Source organism: Lissotriton vulgaris, chromosome 7, assembly GCF_964263255.1.
Source record: "Lissotriton vulgaris chromosome 7, aLisVul1.2, whole genome shotgun sequence".
In the NCBI taxonomy this organism is placed as follows: Eukaryota; Metazoa; Chordata; class Amphibia; order Caudata; family Salamandridae; genus Lissotriton; species Lissotriton vulgaris.
In genome coordinates, this window is record NC_141695.1 from 1,506,952,093 (window position 1) to 1,506,967,315 (window position 15,223).

At 42.8% G+C, this 15,223-nt stretch overlaps 1 protein-coding gene across 1 annotated transcript in view; it reads right to left on the bottom strand.

The window, feature by feature from the left end:
- The window catches only part of MYH7B (myosin heavy chain 7B), a 115,511-nt gene that overhangs the window by 36,343 nt on the left and 63,945 nt on the right, over positions 1 to 15,223 (bottom strand). The window contains exons 18-23 of the mRNA XM_086932358.1: positions 11,650 to 11,726; positions 9,007 to 9,094; positions 7,644 to 7,761; positions 6,742 to 6,865; positions 3,192 to 3,328; positions 1,161 to 1,416 (exon numbers count right to left, since the gene is read on the bottom strand). Of these exons, the coding sequence (XP_086788484.1) occupies positions 1,161 to 1,416; positions 3,192 to 3,328; positions 6,742 to 6,865; positions 7,644 to 7,761; positions 9,007 to 9,094; positions 11,650 to 11,726 (800 nt within the window). The remainder of the gene's footprint in view (positions 1 to 1,160; positions 1,417 to 3,191; positions 3,329 to 6,741; positions 6,866 to 7,643; positions 7,762 to 9,006; positions 9,095 to 11,649; positions 11,727 to 15,223) is intronic.

Sequence of the window (15,223 nt, forward strand, 5' to 3'; positions counted from 1 at the left end):
GATGTCCCCTTCTCTGCATGAGCAGATTGCAGACTTCGTACTCCATTCAAGGCTCTGGTCTGAAAACCTGCTCCAGAACCTCATAGAGCAGCTGGGTCCTAACTCAATAAACTGACCAATCCCCCAAGTCTAAATAATCTGCATCCGCTTAGGGGGGTTCCACAGAAATAGCCTTGCACCAAGGCAGCCGCCTACAAATGGCCTTGTCTCTGATTTAACAGCCGCTCTTCCCAGCTCTTGGAGGGACAAGAGTGTGTTGAGATTATAGAGCAACAGTGGCCTTCTACACTGTAGGGTCATAGTCCACAACTAAGATGTGACCATCATGTATAGCAGCATTAGATGATTTTATAATCCAGCACACCAGAGTTTCAGACTGAAGCTGTTGCTAAACCACCAACATTGTTCTGACATACTTTAGGTAGTTCCAATGACTTCTCAGCGGCAGGGCAGTGAGGAGCAGAACTAGGAGAGAATGTATTCTGATGCATTTTCAAATGTTTGTTCATGGGCAGTCTATAATAAATAAGAAAGATCCTCACATCTAATATGGGCTGTGAGAAAGAAATCAGCACACCATAGCATGGCAGTTGAAATCAGTTCCATGATGCTTTGTTTCACTTGTTCTGGATTCCTGAAAATTGTGTATTTTGAGGAAGCAAAGAAAAGTAGGAGGCAGTGGGGAAGCCTTTCGCCAAAAGACCACCTCTGAAGAAAAATTTTACTTTTAAAGGGCATTAACAACAAAAAGAGAAAGCTTGTAAATCGTCCAATTTTTCACCAGTTAACGATAATAGCAAAACTCTAGATTACCTTTGAGAATAATCAAGGTCCCCACCAATATCTAATATACCAGTCAGTGCAGAACATATTGTCATGTTGATGTGGATATTTCTTTAAGCACATTGAATGCAATGCTGAAAAACGCAATGTCTGTTAAAATATGCAATGGAATTAGTTTTAAGGGAGGCCGTCAAAAACTGGAGATGCAGTAAGGTGACTTTTTTGACGAGGGACCAATATTGAAAATGTATTCTATATATTTGTTTGTGTGTGTGTCAGGAGGAATGCTGGTTAGAATGTTAATCAGAAATCAGTAAAATTGCTAGATCCTTACAACCCGCACCAAGAGATGCTGCAGTGATGTATGTGTGACTTACTGCTTGAAGCTGGAGACCTAGGTCATTCTTCTCTTGGATCAGACTGACTTGTTTCTCCTCTAGCTCTTTCCTTTTTGCCTCCGATTTCTCCAGGGCCTCTTTCAGCTTCAGGAACTCTTCTTTCATGTTGGCCATTTCTTTCTCCGTCTGAGCGGACTTCAGGAGAGGCTTGATCTTGAAGAAAAGTTTCATCCACGACCAGTTCTTCACGCCATTGAATGCTCGGATGTTCCACTGGATCACCAGCAAGGCATCCCTGTGTTGTAGAAGGATGCAGTCAGACAAGAAGATAGAAATGCAAACAACTCCACTGTGTGCTTCAGCCAATGCCATCGGACGTGATTCTCAAAGGAGAAACTGTCCCACGGGGACAGCTTGTCCTTAACGAATCATTAATCATCCCTACCCTGCAGTCGTCGCTTATCAATTGTTTCTGATCACACTAGCGATCGTAAACCATCAATATAAAACATACTGAATCGCAAAACAGTGTGTGGCCCTTTCAGGAGTGGCTTTAGCGTTGGTGCGACAATCACTTTTGGCGCCCCCACATGCATCCGATGACAGCCTCCTTGAATTCTCGCCCTACCACCTGCAAAAGTGTCCTTCATCTCTCCTATCATAAGATATTGCTAAACACAGCGCCCCCCCCGCCCCCCCATGAGACAGATCAATGCCCAGTGCGGCCGCACCAGTCATTGACCCTGCCCGCCCTGCCCTAAAGCTGGCCTTTGGCCCTTTTCATGCTCCTGCTATTTGGAAGAAATCAGAGGTTACTTTTCAAGTCGGATTCACTTGGTAAAGCCTGTGAAGTTGCAAATTGCAGGCTTTGGGTCAGTTATTAAAGACCTTTTCAAAACTTTTCAAGCTTTGGAAATGTCACAAAGGTTGCACAAGTTTAAATGTGAGAAAAGGTACCTGCAGAGGTTTTGCGGAACACATCTGAGAAAAATCAGATTTTTAGTGGATGAATTCTCTCACAAAATAGAAGTTTTGAGAGCAAATTCTTCTGTAAAAACTTCTGCAACAATTTAGCAGTGGCACCATTTGGGAAGTTTACAAACTTTGCAGTATTTGTAAACTTTGTAAAGCTCTGCAGGCAAATTTGAATTTAGCTAAACCTTAGATAACAAGCTAAAACAGTGCATATCACAACGAGAGTCCTGAAGCAAGGGCTCACTTCAATTCTTGTCTGTGCTAAAAAAAAACATCAAACCGCCTCTCAGCCACACTGGAACTAAGTGCTTGATGTCTCATTTGATTTTACCAATTCTCTGCCTATCGGGAAATGATTTGATTCTGAAGGGCCTAGATTCCAGACTCTAGACCTCCATGGCACTCTGACCCTTCCCAGTCCTGCGGATGGTCTGAACCCGTTTTAAACAACTTTTCAAATCTAATTAACATGTCATAAGTGAAAAGCTATTTCAAAAGGGGATGCATGATTTTCTTCTCGTAAAAAAAGTCAGCTTTTATTGTGCTGTTGTTAATGTGGTTTGCATTGCTTTCACGTGCCTTAGTTTCGCTATATGTGCAGCAGTTTGATAACCTTTTTTTAGTAAAACATTTTTATTGGCATTTGAGATTTTTACAAACATCACATCTTTCATTGGCGATGGTATTGGCGTACAGTTTGTTCCGCCCAGGGACCGAATATTGTGACATGTGAACATATGGTTGTGAAGGATGTTGAGCCTTTTCGCTCAGTAGCAGTTTGATAACCTTGATGGGTACATTTCATTTAGTGTTTGAAAAGTAGGTAAAAGTGATAGATAAATAAAATTGGGGGTTCTTTCTGCCAGCTACAAATATACAAGCAGGGACAGCAAATAACAGGTTGAGGTAGACTATTTCAGGCAGTAGTTCCCAACACCTTGGACTAAGGATTAAAAACACTGAATGGTCAGGTACTGGCTGCTGCTGGCCTTGATAGCGCGCGGACGCAAAGCGATAAAGTATGATGCCTGAGGATGCCGGGAACGCACTAAGGCCAGCGGTGCTGAGCAGTATGCCCCACGCCGGCGTCCATACCTTCTGGCGATGATCTTCTGGTACTCAATGCGCGCGAGCCGCCCTCTGCTCCGGGCCTGCATCAGGGTCAGGATTTTGGCCAAGCGCTCATCCCGCATCTCCTCTAGCAGGCCAAGGAGGCCAGCCTTGAAGAACACCTGAAACAAGAGAGTATCCTCAGGAGACCAAGCCCATCTCACACCGAAGAAGCACAGTGGCAGTGGCTGACTGGCTGCACACTCTGACCAGCAGCATGAACCTCTCCTACCCCAACCAGCGAATACATATGTATCGTTTAATCAATACAAATCATTGCAATCATGGAGATTAAAAGCAGCAGATTTCTCAAAACAGAGACGTCAAGCATTTTGAACAGACATTAAATTAAATTACAGATATTAAAATAATTCAAGGATAACCGTGATAAGTACTCTCTACAAACTTCTCTGATATTTTCCCTCCCTGCCCTCTCCCTATGCTCTACTCAAAGCCCTTTATTTGTACAGTGTATCTTTGTAGGTAATTCATAAATTACAGGCATCCAACCCTCGTAAAAATGTTCAAAGCAGCCCCACTCTCTTTCTCTCTCCTCTCCCTCTTTTTCCACTCCCCCCCCCCGTTCTCTGCCTCTCCATTTCTCTCCCCCCCCCCCCGGTGCCAGCTTTAATTAATTTTCATGAGCTGGGGAAAGTCAGGGATAAATGGCCAATCTGTCCCTGGCTCTGTTTCTGCTCATAACAAGCACTGGCAAAGTCAATATGCCTGGCGTTGGCAAGCCTGTGATGTTTTTGTGATTACTATTTTTCTATTTTTTTATTCAGACATGTGCAATAGACTTAAAGAGTGTAAAAGAAATACAAAATAAAAGTGCTGCCATCTAAAGGTGGTATGCATATGTTTACAAAAAGTAACTAAAAATGACTTTGCAAAAATACACAAAAACAGGAAATGGCAGCAAAAATAAAAGCAGAGAATGGCCTATCAGCACTGGAACTGGCGAACTACTTTCTCGGTGGAGGTGCACACGTGCAAATACAAAAATGTCATCACTCACATTGAGGGGACCTAACGGCTGAAGTGGGCTGATCTACTGCCACATGCTATAGGCTGTGGTGTGTGTAAGCAACATTTTATTTGGGGGGGGGGGGGGCGGACATGTGGCTGGAGAAACATTTAAAGCAATCTCCAGGCCAGGCCTAACAATAGTGCTCACAGACTGGCCAGCATGTGGCACATGAGGTTGATAGTATACTTGGGATATAGCTTTCATTTTTGTTTTAGGCGACCTCAAAGAGAGTTTGAGGATATGAATGGACTAGAGTAAACCAAAAGTACAGAAAAACAGAAAATTAAACCTCCCCTCAAGTGTTGGACCTTGGTAGAGAGTAGTGCTAATTTTTAGGTGTAGATCCCCACATCTTTTCTTAGGAACCCATCACCAGCACTGTCAGTTTCCAGGGTATACTGGACACGAAGTATAACTAGTCTTAATTTCACCCTATGCCTCTTTTTTCTGCCATCATCTCCTTCCGGTCTTGTTATCAGACTCTTACAAATTCGTTTGCATCCCTTTAACACTGTTGTTCTATCTTTCTCTCTTTTCTATCTCTTGCTTTGAGTCAAAGACTGATTGTGGAAAAAGTCCAAGTCCCCAAAAGTATAATGGAGGTGACACAACATGAGATCACTCGCACAAACTAAGCACTATTAAGCAGAAGAAGAACTCCCGTTTGTGACCATGAAACCCTCCCATGCTTAAAGTCACTTGCACTGTATCTGGTACATTAAGAGCAGCGTAGGAGGTTCTTTTCCATAGACATGTGTATTTAAATATGTACCTGCTGAAATCTATCTGCTACTATGTGTTTTATGTGTTTTTACTTCACGTGTTTTATATGTATTTATCACAATTGAATTGTAATAACTTTCAATTAAATAAGTTGATATGAACTTTAACGGACTTAAATGTCTAAATAAAATACTTTTTTCATTCATTTATATTTCATTCCACTTCAATAATCCTTTGTACACTTGACTTTCCAAAGAGGTTCTGATAGTAAGCAGAGAAGGCTTACTTCAGGGTGTGGTAAAGGGATACCAACTCAGATGCAGCATAACACAGTATTGTCAAATCTATGCAGTGGCGTCTGAAGCTTGAGCCCCCCCCCCTTCAAAGTACACAGAGGGGCCTCCACTGGACCGAGTCAGGAGCCCACTGCCGTGCACAGTGCCGGAAGGGGGCCCCCTGGTGCCCCCCACACCGCAGGTGCTAATGTTACACCAATGAATCTATGACTCTTCTAGAGATGAAGGGCTTAATTTACTGGGCAGTAAAATACAACTCTCGAAATAACTCCACAACTCACTGACCACACCATGTACATGCTTTGCCTCCCCTACGTCCACCTTACAACCACCTCACCAGACTTTTTGGCTCCTGGAGAAAAAAAATTGAGTACCCTTGGTCTAATGTGATCATGCAGGGACCAATCAAAGAGGCAAAATGAGTGTAAGGGGATGAGGCCAGATGATTACTAGAGCAAACCGGAAGACACCTTTCTCTGCCTCCCTTGCAGAAGAACAGTCACCGTGAACGAACTCATATCCTCAAACTACGAACAACCAGTAGGGTTTCTGAGGTGGCTGAACTTGAGGAGCTCCCTCTGGTAGCCTGCAGTACTTGGTTACATGTTCAGTTGCCCATGTGAAACTGGGTGAAATTTCCCCATCTATTGGTTACCGACAGTCAACTTAACCAGCCTCCAAAGAACCGCCTTACCCTCATGAAATCCACACTCAATGCAGCAGCCAGACTTCTCTCCGGGCAAAGATGCTAGTATCACATCAATCCCACACTAAAGAAACTCAACTGGCTACCAATTGAAGTGAGAAGCATATTCAAAATGGCTTGCACAACCCATAAATCCCCCTGCACTGAAAAAACAAACTACCTTGAACTAAAACTGTCAAAAGCTGGCCAAAAGAGGCCACTGTGAAGCTCAAACACTCTGCTCCTGATTCCGCCTACATTTAAGAAAGAAAAATCATTCACCCGTTCCTTCCTTGGAAATGCGCCTAGAATCTGGAATGCTCTGCCACAAGATCTACGAGACAATCAATCATTCCTAAACTTTAAAAAAAACTTCAATCATTTCTCCTCAGCAGGTACCTGTACCCACCATCCTAAAGTAATTGACTTGCTCTGATGCAATTCCCCCAACCATCAAAGAGCCTGAATATCACTACCTCAGGAACTATCTATTCATATATTACTCCAATCTCAGGAACATCCTTCCATCGCTACCTCCAAACTTTTTAAACCATCTATACCACCTTATATGTTATATTATTATCTTGTATGACTACTTGTTTTCTTGTGTACTCCTTGTCAATGTTCTCTATGCAAACTGTGTAAAGCGCTTTGATACCCTCGGATCAAGTTTGCGCTATATAATCCCCCCCCAAAAAATAGTACATCAGTGTTTTGAGTAAGAAAACAAATAGTCCAGCTCGATCTATACATTGACAGTGCTTTATATAGGATTTGGTGTGTCCTTAACGACCCGCTTACCTTAGTGTGGCCAAATTTGTACTGCGTGTGGTCAAGGTCCAAGGACCCCAGTAATTTTTCTGTGGCTTTTCTGCTGTCCACAAACTTGTCATCCGGGATGGCATTAGGGTTCAGGATCCGATACCTGTGCCGCAAAATGAATGCAAGCCTTAGTGTTTCTTTCTGTCTGCAGATTCTGACGTCACTGGCTGTGGGACTGAGGACTCAAATGACGTGTAAGCTTATGCCATTTTTATGCACACAAAGGACTTTTGTCTAAATGCTGCCACGATCAGCAAGCACCTTAACACTCATGATAGATTGTGTAACACGAGCGGGGGAGCTGTGGAGGCATATTTACACAGGGGATCCATCTTTTATATAGTGCGTTAAGGTGGACAACATTATTTTACCATCTAACTATACTAACAACACAATGTGGTGATACGATATACATATATGGACTCTATAAATATAGCATGTGGTTATAATACCTCTGTAAACATACCAATTGTCACTAACAATCCTTCTTTATCAACAATATTACAATAGTATGTCATTTTATTGTGTAAGCCATCCTTTATGCTTACAATTGTAAAGGTTTTTTACCCTTCCCTCCCACCAGTTTTAGATTATTTGCTACCAAGAGCAATAGACCTGTGAAAATCAATGGAATATTAACCAGGCAGGGAACAGAACCTGAAAAAGTCAACACGTCCGTGAGTATGGTTCCTGCTGCGTGGTCTTTGAAATTATGGTTTCATTGGAAGGTTTAATTTTTAATAGTCAGACACCCTAGGGCTTGAGGGTGCAAGGGGAGATCTTGCAAGGTAGGTTCAGCGTAGTAGGGGTAATGTTTATGGTAAAGAGTGAAACCTTACTGGTGAGCAGCAACAGGAGATAGCAGGGGTAAAGCAAGTTACCGTTGTTTGAAATCGGCGTAGTGAAGCCTGTTTGGGAATCCTTTGCGACAGATCCTGATGCCCTCCAGAACGCCGTTACACCGCAGCTGGTGCAGCACCATGAAGGGATCCATCACACCTGCAAGAGGGAGCGAAGCAATTAAATGCCTAACCCTAAATCGACCTTTCACTACCCTGAGGTCCTTGTCAGCCATAAGCCATTCTTGTGTGTTTTGCGTAACCCTAAATTAACCTATCACCGCCCTGAGGTCCTTGTCAGCCATAAGCCATTAAATGCCTAACCGTAAATCAACCTATCCCCGCCCTGAGGTCCTTGTTAGCCATAAGCCATTAAATGCCTAACCCTAAATCAACCTATCCCCGCCCTGAGGTCCTTGTTAGCCATAAGCCATTAAATGCCTAACCCTAAATCAACCTTTCCCCGCCCTGAGGCCCTTGTCAGCCATAAGCCATTAAATGCCTAACCCTAAATCAACCTATCCCCGCCCTGAGGTTCTTGTCAGTGATTGAGGTTCTTATTTCTGCCTGATAATGTGCAGTATACATCCACATTATGACAAAGAATTCTGGATATTAGGTCAGTGCCCCATACAGCTCTGTGGACATCACATTACCACTAAAATACAGGGTTTATGTCGATTCCGATCACCCTCCGCAAACACCCAGCAATGTAGCTGCTGCCGGAAACAGACATTGAAAAGCCATCAGTAATATTGAGAAAGCTATTTCCTGGCCAAGGCCCACTATTAAAAGCGAGGCACTGCTGCTCCCTCAGAAACAACCAACACGAGGGAGCTGTAAAACGATTCACAGCAATGTCTCTGTCCTCCATGCTGAAGTAAAATCTCCTGAGAGCCCCAGGGGCACTGGAAGGATATAGAGGATAAAATGCGAAGCAACCTGCTTCCCCGAAAGACTGTAATATGGAGGGCGTGGACAAAATTGAGGACAAAAATAGTCAAAAAGTCCCACTAACACATTGATCCCCATTGTTTTCATTGTAAAATTTACATCAGTTGCCAGCATTGCTGTAAAGTACATCCCTGGACAGAAGCTAGAGACTGATGCTAGGGCATTAAGTACTCAGATGTTTGCAATTGGACAATTCACTGTGGGTTATGTTGCCCGAATGTGGCCAGTGCTGTGGTTAATGCCGGGCTTCACAAAGTTAGCACTGTAACCACTGGTATTTTTGAAAGAAAAACTCTGAGGCTACCAACACCGCCTACTCCTTCCCACCCAGTCACCAAAGCACTCACTTGGTATTGTCTATCACCTAACTGCAGTTTGAACTGCCCTTTTCATTAATCCCCGATCTCTGTTTTTCACAATACTCAGATGGCTGTTCACAAATGATACCTACCTGGAGTTTTGGTCTCATTGGGGATAATACAACGAACAAAGTGGGGTTGGGTGGAGCGCAGGTTGGTCATCAACTTGTTCAGGTTTTCCTGTAGGACAGACATTCAAGGTTGTAGATTTAAAAGAAAATTAGGTGTTTTCATGCATCTAAGCTTGTCTTCTGAAGAGGCAATAATGACACATGACATTCTTGTCTGCCACCCAAGTCCCTGATTTATCCGAATCAAACCAAAACATTGGCCATCTAATTACATCCATTTAAATCCTTGTCAATGGACAGATGATTTCACCACAGTCATCCCAAATCACAGGACAAAAGAACATCCTTTCCATCCCCAACCATTAACATTCTGGTTGTGACTATGCCCATCATCAGCCTTGTGACAATAAACCCTGGGCTACCCCCGACCACTGAACATTAGAGTGCATTCTTGCCCATCCTCAATCACTGAACAACAGAGTACATTCTTGGCAGACCCAAACCACTGAAAGCAGACTGCAGCCTTCACCAACCACAGCCAATGAACGAAAAAGTGCAAACTTGGCCACACTGACACTGAACAACAGATTGGAGCCTTGCCCAGTCTTGGCCATTCATTAATAGAATGCAGCCCAAGCCAATCCTTAACACTGTGTAAATTAAACAAGGACAACACTTATATGCCCACCAAGACTAGGGAATTATACAATATCATGTGGTTGTCCCATGAGACTCATTTGGGAGTATTACCTATTGTGGTAATCAAAGGAAATTCATCAAATTGTACGTATGTGGATTTATGAGATACATCAAATGATTCAAGTCAATATAAATTAATTAAATACAAGCCCCTTTTCTCAGTAGTTCACATCTTCACACCCTCTCCCATAGTTGTCATATAATTTGTTCATATTGGATAAAACATGTTTACGTTGATACAGTATCCACCTCAGGATTTTTACAGTAATGTCTTACATTCCTGTGTATATGTATGTTCACGTTCTATGAACTGTACATGTGCCACCTTAATTGTATAAGATTATTTATAAGATCTGAACTACAGAGAAAGTGGTTTGTATTTCACTTACTTCGAATTTCCATGTTATTTTGTACAATCCTTAACACTGCATTGTGTTTGTAGTCATGCCTATCCCCACCCAATAAAAAATAGAGTGCAGTCCTGCTTATCTCTAAGTCCTGAACAACATAATGCATCCTTGGCCAGCCCTAACTAATGAACAACGAGCCCACCATTGGCCATTCCCAACCACCTGCATTGTTTTGTTAGCCATGTCCATCCCCAATCACTTGACAATAGAGTAAGGTGTTTGTCATCCCCAACCACTAACCAACATAGGGCAGCTTTGGCCAACCCTAACCACAGAACAAGAGAGTGCAGCCTTGTTTATCTCAAACCACTGAACAGCATAGTGCAGCCTTTGCCATTCCCAACCATTGGCATTGTGTTTGGAGCAATGCCCATCCCAAATCCCTTTAAAATAGTGCAACTATGGCCAACCCCAAACATTGGCATTGTGTTTTTAGTCCTGTTCATCATAACAGAGTGCAGCCTTGGCCGTGCCCTAGCACGAGCGTTCTCCCTGCAGCCATTGATCTAAAAAAAAAAAAAACATTTATCCTCTGACTACAACTTTGGCCATCTCCAGTCACTGACGATCAAATTGAAGCAAAAGCTGTTTACAACCACTGCCTGCCTGGTTGCTCCCATGGCAAAACTGACCAGAACCAGGATACCAGATCTAGCTACAAAGATAGCTGGAGGACTGCAGGCAAATGATACCTCAGGTCGATCTTTATCTCCTCGTTCTCAGACAGTAAAGGTTAGGAATATGGTCTCACGGAGAAGCCAGTGTGACCAGAGAGAGAAAACATAGAGTCGTTTGTGGATCCAGAGGCAGCCTCTTTCAGGCACATGGCGGAACCTGTGCTGTGTAGGGGCCACGTTTTCTTCTGTGACAGCACTGACATACTTTGGGGAATGCTGAGATTGAATTCTTCATGATCTCCATTCTAAACCTTAGCATGACCTTTGGGTCCTGGGAATGGAAGTGGTTGCCTGACCACTTCAGTCAAATGAATAGGAAGATCTTTATAGCTGAGCTGTAGGGGCTCTCTGTACAAGCTGCAGTCACCCAACCTAGAAGAATTCTCACCTTAACACACTCTGGGGAGTCTGCAGTGAAGAGTGAGAAGAGAAGCAGCACAGACTTAAAGTGATGTTCATGTTATAAGATATCTAAACATCACTGCAAGTCTTAACAGCTTCTCTCTCTATTGCAGAAAACGCCTCCAGAGGGCCATCTTGGTACAGAATAAGAGCAAGCCAATAATCCAATGGTCCCACCTCTTCTCCATCCGCGATTCAACCACCCTCTACCCAGAAGCGAACAACAATGTACAAACAGGTATTGAAAATAAGCAAACTTGGAGGTTACAGGCCCTGTGGTATGGAAAAGATAGCATGGTTAGTAAAATCAAGGAGTATCACGTCTTCCCGATGTCTACTTTTGCCTCTGTAGTTTAAAAATATTGAAGCCAATAAGGCGGAATTTGCCAGACTGAGATAGTTCTTTCGGGGATCCTATCCACAGTGCTTAACATGTGCCATTCTGTATCACTGTGTTTTCCAGCTCAATTGCCCACCTTGTGCAGCTGGGACACTGTCTGGAAAGAGGCTGCCTTCTTCCGCTTCTCTTTGACCCCCGATTTTGGTGGTTCCCCTATAGAACAAAAAACACATTAACTTTACTAAGAGGTTATGAACATCCTATGCATAGATATCTAACTAGTCAAGAGTGAAGAAATGTGCTGGTCAGTATTATTTCAATACTTGACAAATACCTGAGAGACTCCATTATAGATATCCTAGCATCTGACTATTAACATTCACATTCTCTCTCTACCTACTAAGTGCCAGATTCACCGATGTATACTCATAATGCTCCATTCAAGTTAAAAAAGCAACTTTTCAGCTTCTATGCTGGAATTCCTGGTCCCAAAAGCAGATTTTTAAGACTATTATTTCATATTCTCAGGCACACAATTATACCATGTAGGGTGATTTTCTGTTTGAGGAAGTGAGGAAAGGAGACGATAATGGGGAAGAGGAGGGCACAAAGGTTTTAAACCGCCTTTTTCTCTTGATGGTTTATATAGCTTGAACTTGACATGAATCAGGTATCGGAGCGTTTACATGAGCACCAGTTGCATTACATGAGGACACATTCATTTTTGTTAGCCACGGGGAGAATACATGAATAGTCCAGAATCACAGGATGTTGAACGTCGTTGCTGAGACTCTAACCCGGTTGCCTAGATTTGAAGCCCACCGCCCTAACAGTTAGGCTACATTCTCTCTTTGCGGTGGTTTTCCACATACATTTCACATAAACATTAAGGACTTTCAAAAAGGTCTAAAGTACACCCCCATATTTCATGTGGGTTTAACTGATACTGAATGGAACCCGGCTCATCTTACTCAAAGCACTACAGTCTATGCATCCTATATGTCTGTCCTGCAAGTAGGAGTGTAAACCGTCCTATCTAGCTCACGCACAGATGCAGTACAGTTCCGAGCACACCACACTCTGCTCATCCTGTGTGTCGATCCTCTAGGCATCAATAAGTGGCATGGTCGCGCGACCGCTGACTGCATGTGCTTTAGATTAAAAAAATTAAAAGTGTAGAAAAAAAACCTTTTAATGACCTTAAGACGAGGGGGCAGTCAGTGGGAACAGTCCTCCTGACCTTCCTCTACTTTGTGTTTAGAACCGCTTGACAGCGACCATTTTGGGGGTGTTTTTACACAATCTGAATGAGGGGGGACTACAAAAGCAGCATGGTAGCGCAACCGTGCAACTTGCTGTCAGAAGGAGAAAAATCTAAAGTCATTATCCACTGCACTTGGGAGATGTTATTTTAAAGAAACGCTATTTAGAGGCACCTTATCGGATTGGGGGAATGTTTTTAAGCTGACTATATGAGTTTTAGATGATGATTTTTAAGAGTATAAAAAAAATACCGGTGGGAACAGTCCTCCTGATCTTCCTCTACTTGGTATTTGGAACCGCTTGGCAGCCGACATTTTGGGGCTATCAAGGTGAGCGGTCTAGCTGTTTTTTTAACAATCTGAATGAGGGAGGGCTACAAAAGCAGCATTGTGATGGGACCGAGCAGCAGGTGGACCAGCTGCACACCCAAGTCGTGCCAAAGGCAAGCCCATCTGAACAATAAGCGGCCAGCACCAGCCATGCTTCCGGTTTTGTAATCCACGATACACAAGATATGAAGATAATTATCTATAGTAACAAGAAACTTTATGGCCTAAGCCCAAAGCTTGTCAAAACCTGACACATTTATAGAGACCCTGAGGCAGTTCGGCATGCTGTTGAGACTAGACCTGGATACACACAAAATACAAAGTATGCTAAAGTAAATAGCCTATTATTTGAACTACTTAACATATGGTCTCTAGTGAAACATGCTGCAGTGGGTAACCTGCTACTAACATCTGAGGATTGGGACTTGTTCTTCATCATTGAAACGGGGCTCTCCAAAGACCCTGGAGTGGATTTAGAAAGCACATGCCCACCAGGCTATAAAGCGCTGTTTCATTCTAGAACTAAAAAACAGAGAAGGTGGGGTTGGGATCATATTCAGGGACAAATGGGTCTCATCCAAACTAGAGGTGGAGGAAAACCAAGGGATAGAATCACTTGTTTTTTCCCTTAAAGAAAAAGAGGGCTCCATTCTATCAGGATTGCTATGCTACAGACCCCTGGCACTTTAAAAGACTTAGCAGCCACCTTTCGAATGACCCACAATAACTTCATCATTTTAGGTGACTTCAACATATGGACGGAAGACACCCATCAAAACTAATCTGGGGGGTTTCTTAAACTATGTGAAGGCACTGCCCTTACTCAGCAGGTGAAAGGAACCACACATTACAGGGGCACACCCTGTATGTGATTTTAATATCCTGTGACCTGGTACCAGTTAAAACCCCAACCACCATCAGCTGGTCGGACCACTGTCTGGTCACAACTAATGTTAATAGACCTAGTTGACTAAATAAGAAGGATACCTGTATAACCAACTCATCACTGAGGAGACTTTGGACTAAACTGAAGAAACAATGGTGGAGCAGTGTTTAACACCACTACATGCTTTCTCGAAGAAAACTCAGTAGAAGTAAACTATTCAAAGTTTGAAAAAAGAATTTCAGACATATTACTCAAATTAATGATGTTAAAAGTAATCAGATCTAACTTGGCACCTTGGTTTACGGATACCTTAAGGGACCTAATATCAAGGTGTAAAAGGCTTGAGAGACAATGTCCGAAACTCTTCTACTGAGGATGATAAAGCCCTACTAAAACTAACTTATAAGGAATATAAAACAGAAATAAAGAAGACTATATCTGCCTTATCAACCACCATTGTGGATGCAACCAACAAATCGAAGAAAGTCTTTGATACTGTGAAGGAATTAACCAACCCTACCTTCTTAAAACAAACTATCCCACCATCACAAGAACTCCTCTAAAACATTTCAGATTATTTCTATAATAAAATAAAACAGATCATTGCTGACATATTACCGCAGGTCAAGCATGATCAAAAGAATGACCCAGGAATTATGGACAATGCATACATTTTTTTCCAGGGACGACCAACTGAAATAACCCTTGAGAAAGTGGATCTGTTAAGAGAGGCAGACTTTAAGCCCCTTGTCTCATCAATCTCTTCAGGTTCTCCCCTAGACCCCATTCCCCCTATGATATGGAAAGAGAGGTCGGACAAACTCCTTCCTAAACTATGAATGATATTTATTTATTTATTTATTTATTTAATGGCATTTGTAGAGCGCGTACAATTACCCGTAGGCGTCTCGGCGCTGGTATGCAATGCTGTCTATCCCTGATCAGAAGGTTGGTGGCTGGGTTTACTGGTTGAATAACCACGTCTTCAGTTTCTTTCTGAACTGGAGGAGTGTGGAACTTATTTTAATGTGGTTCGGTAAGGAGTTCCAGATTTTAGGGGCTGCGATAGAAAAGCGGCGGTCACCCCATGAGACTGTTCTGCTTCGTTGAACCACAAGTTGGTTAAGCGAGGAGGAACAAAGTGTTCTGGACGGATTATAAGGAATTAGTAGCTTTTTGAGGAAGCGTGGTCCTTGATCCTGCAGGGTCTTATAGACTATGCATAGTGCTTT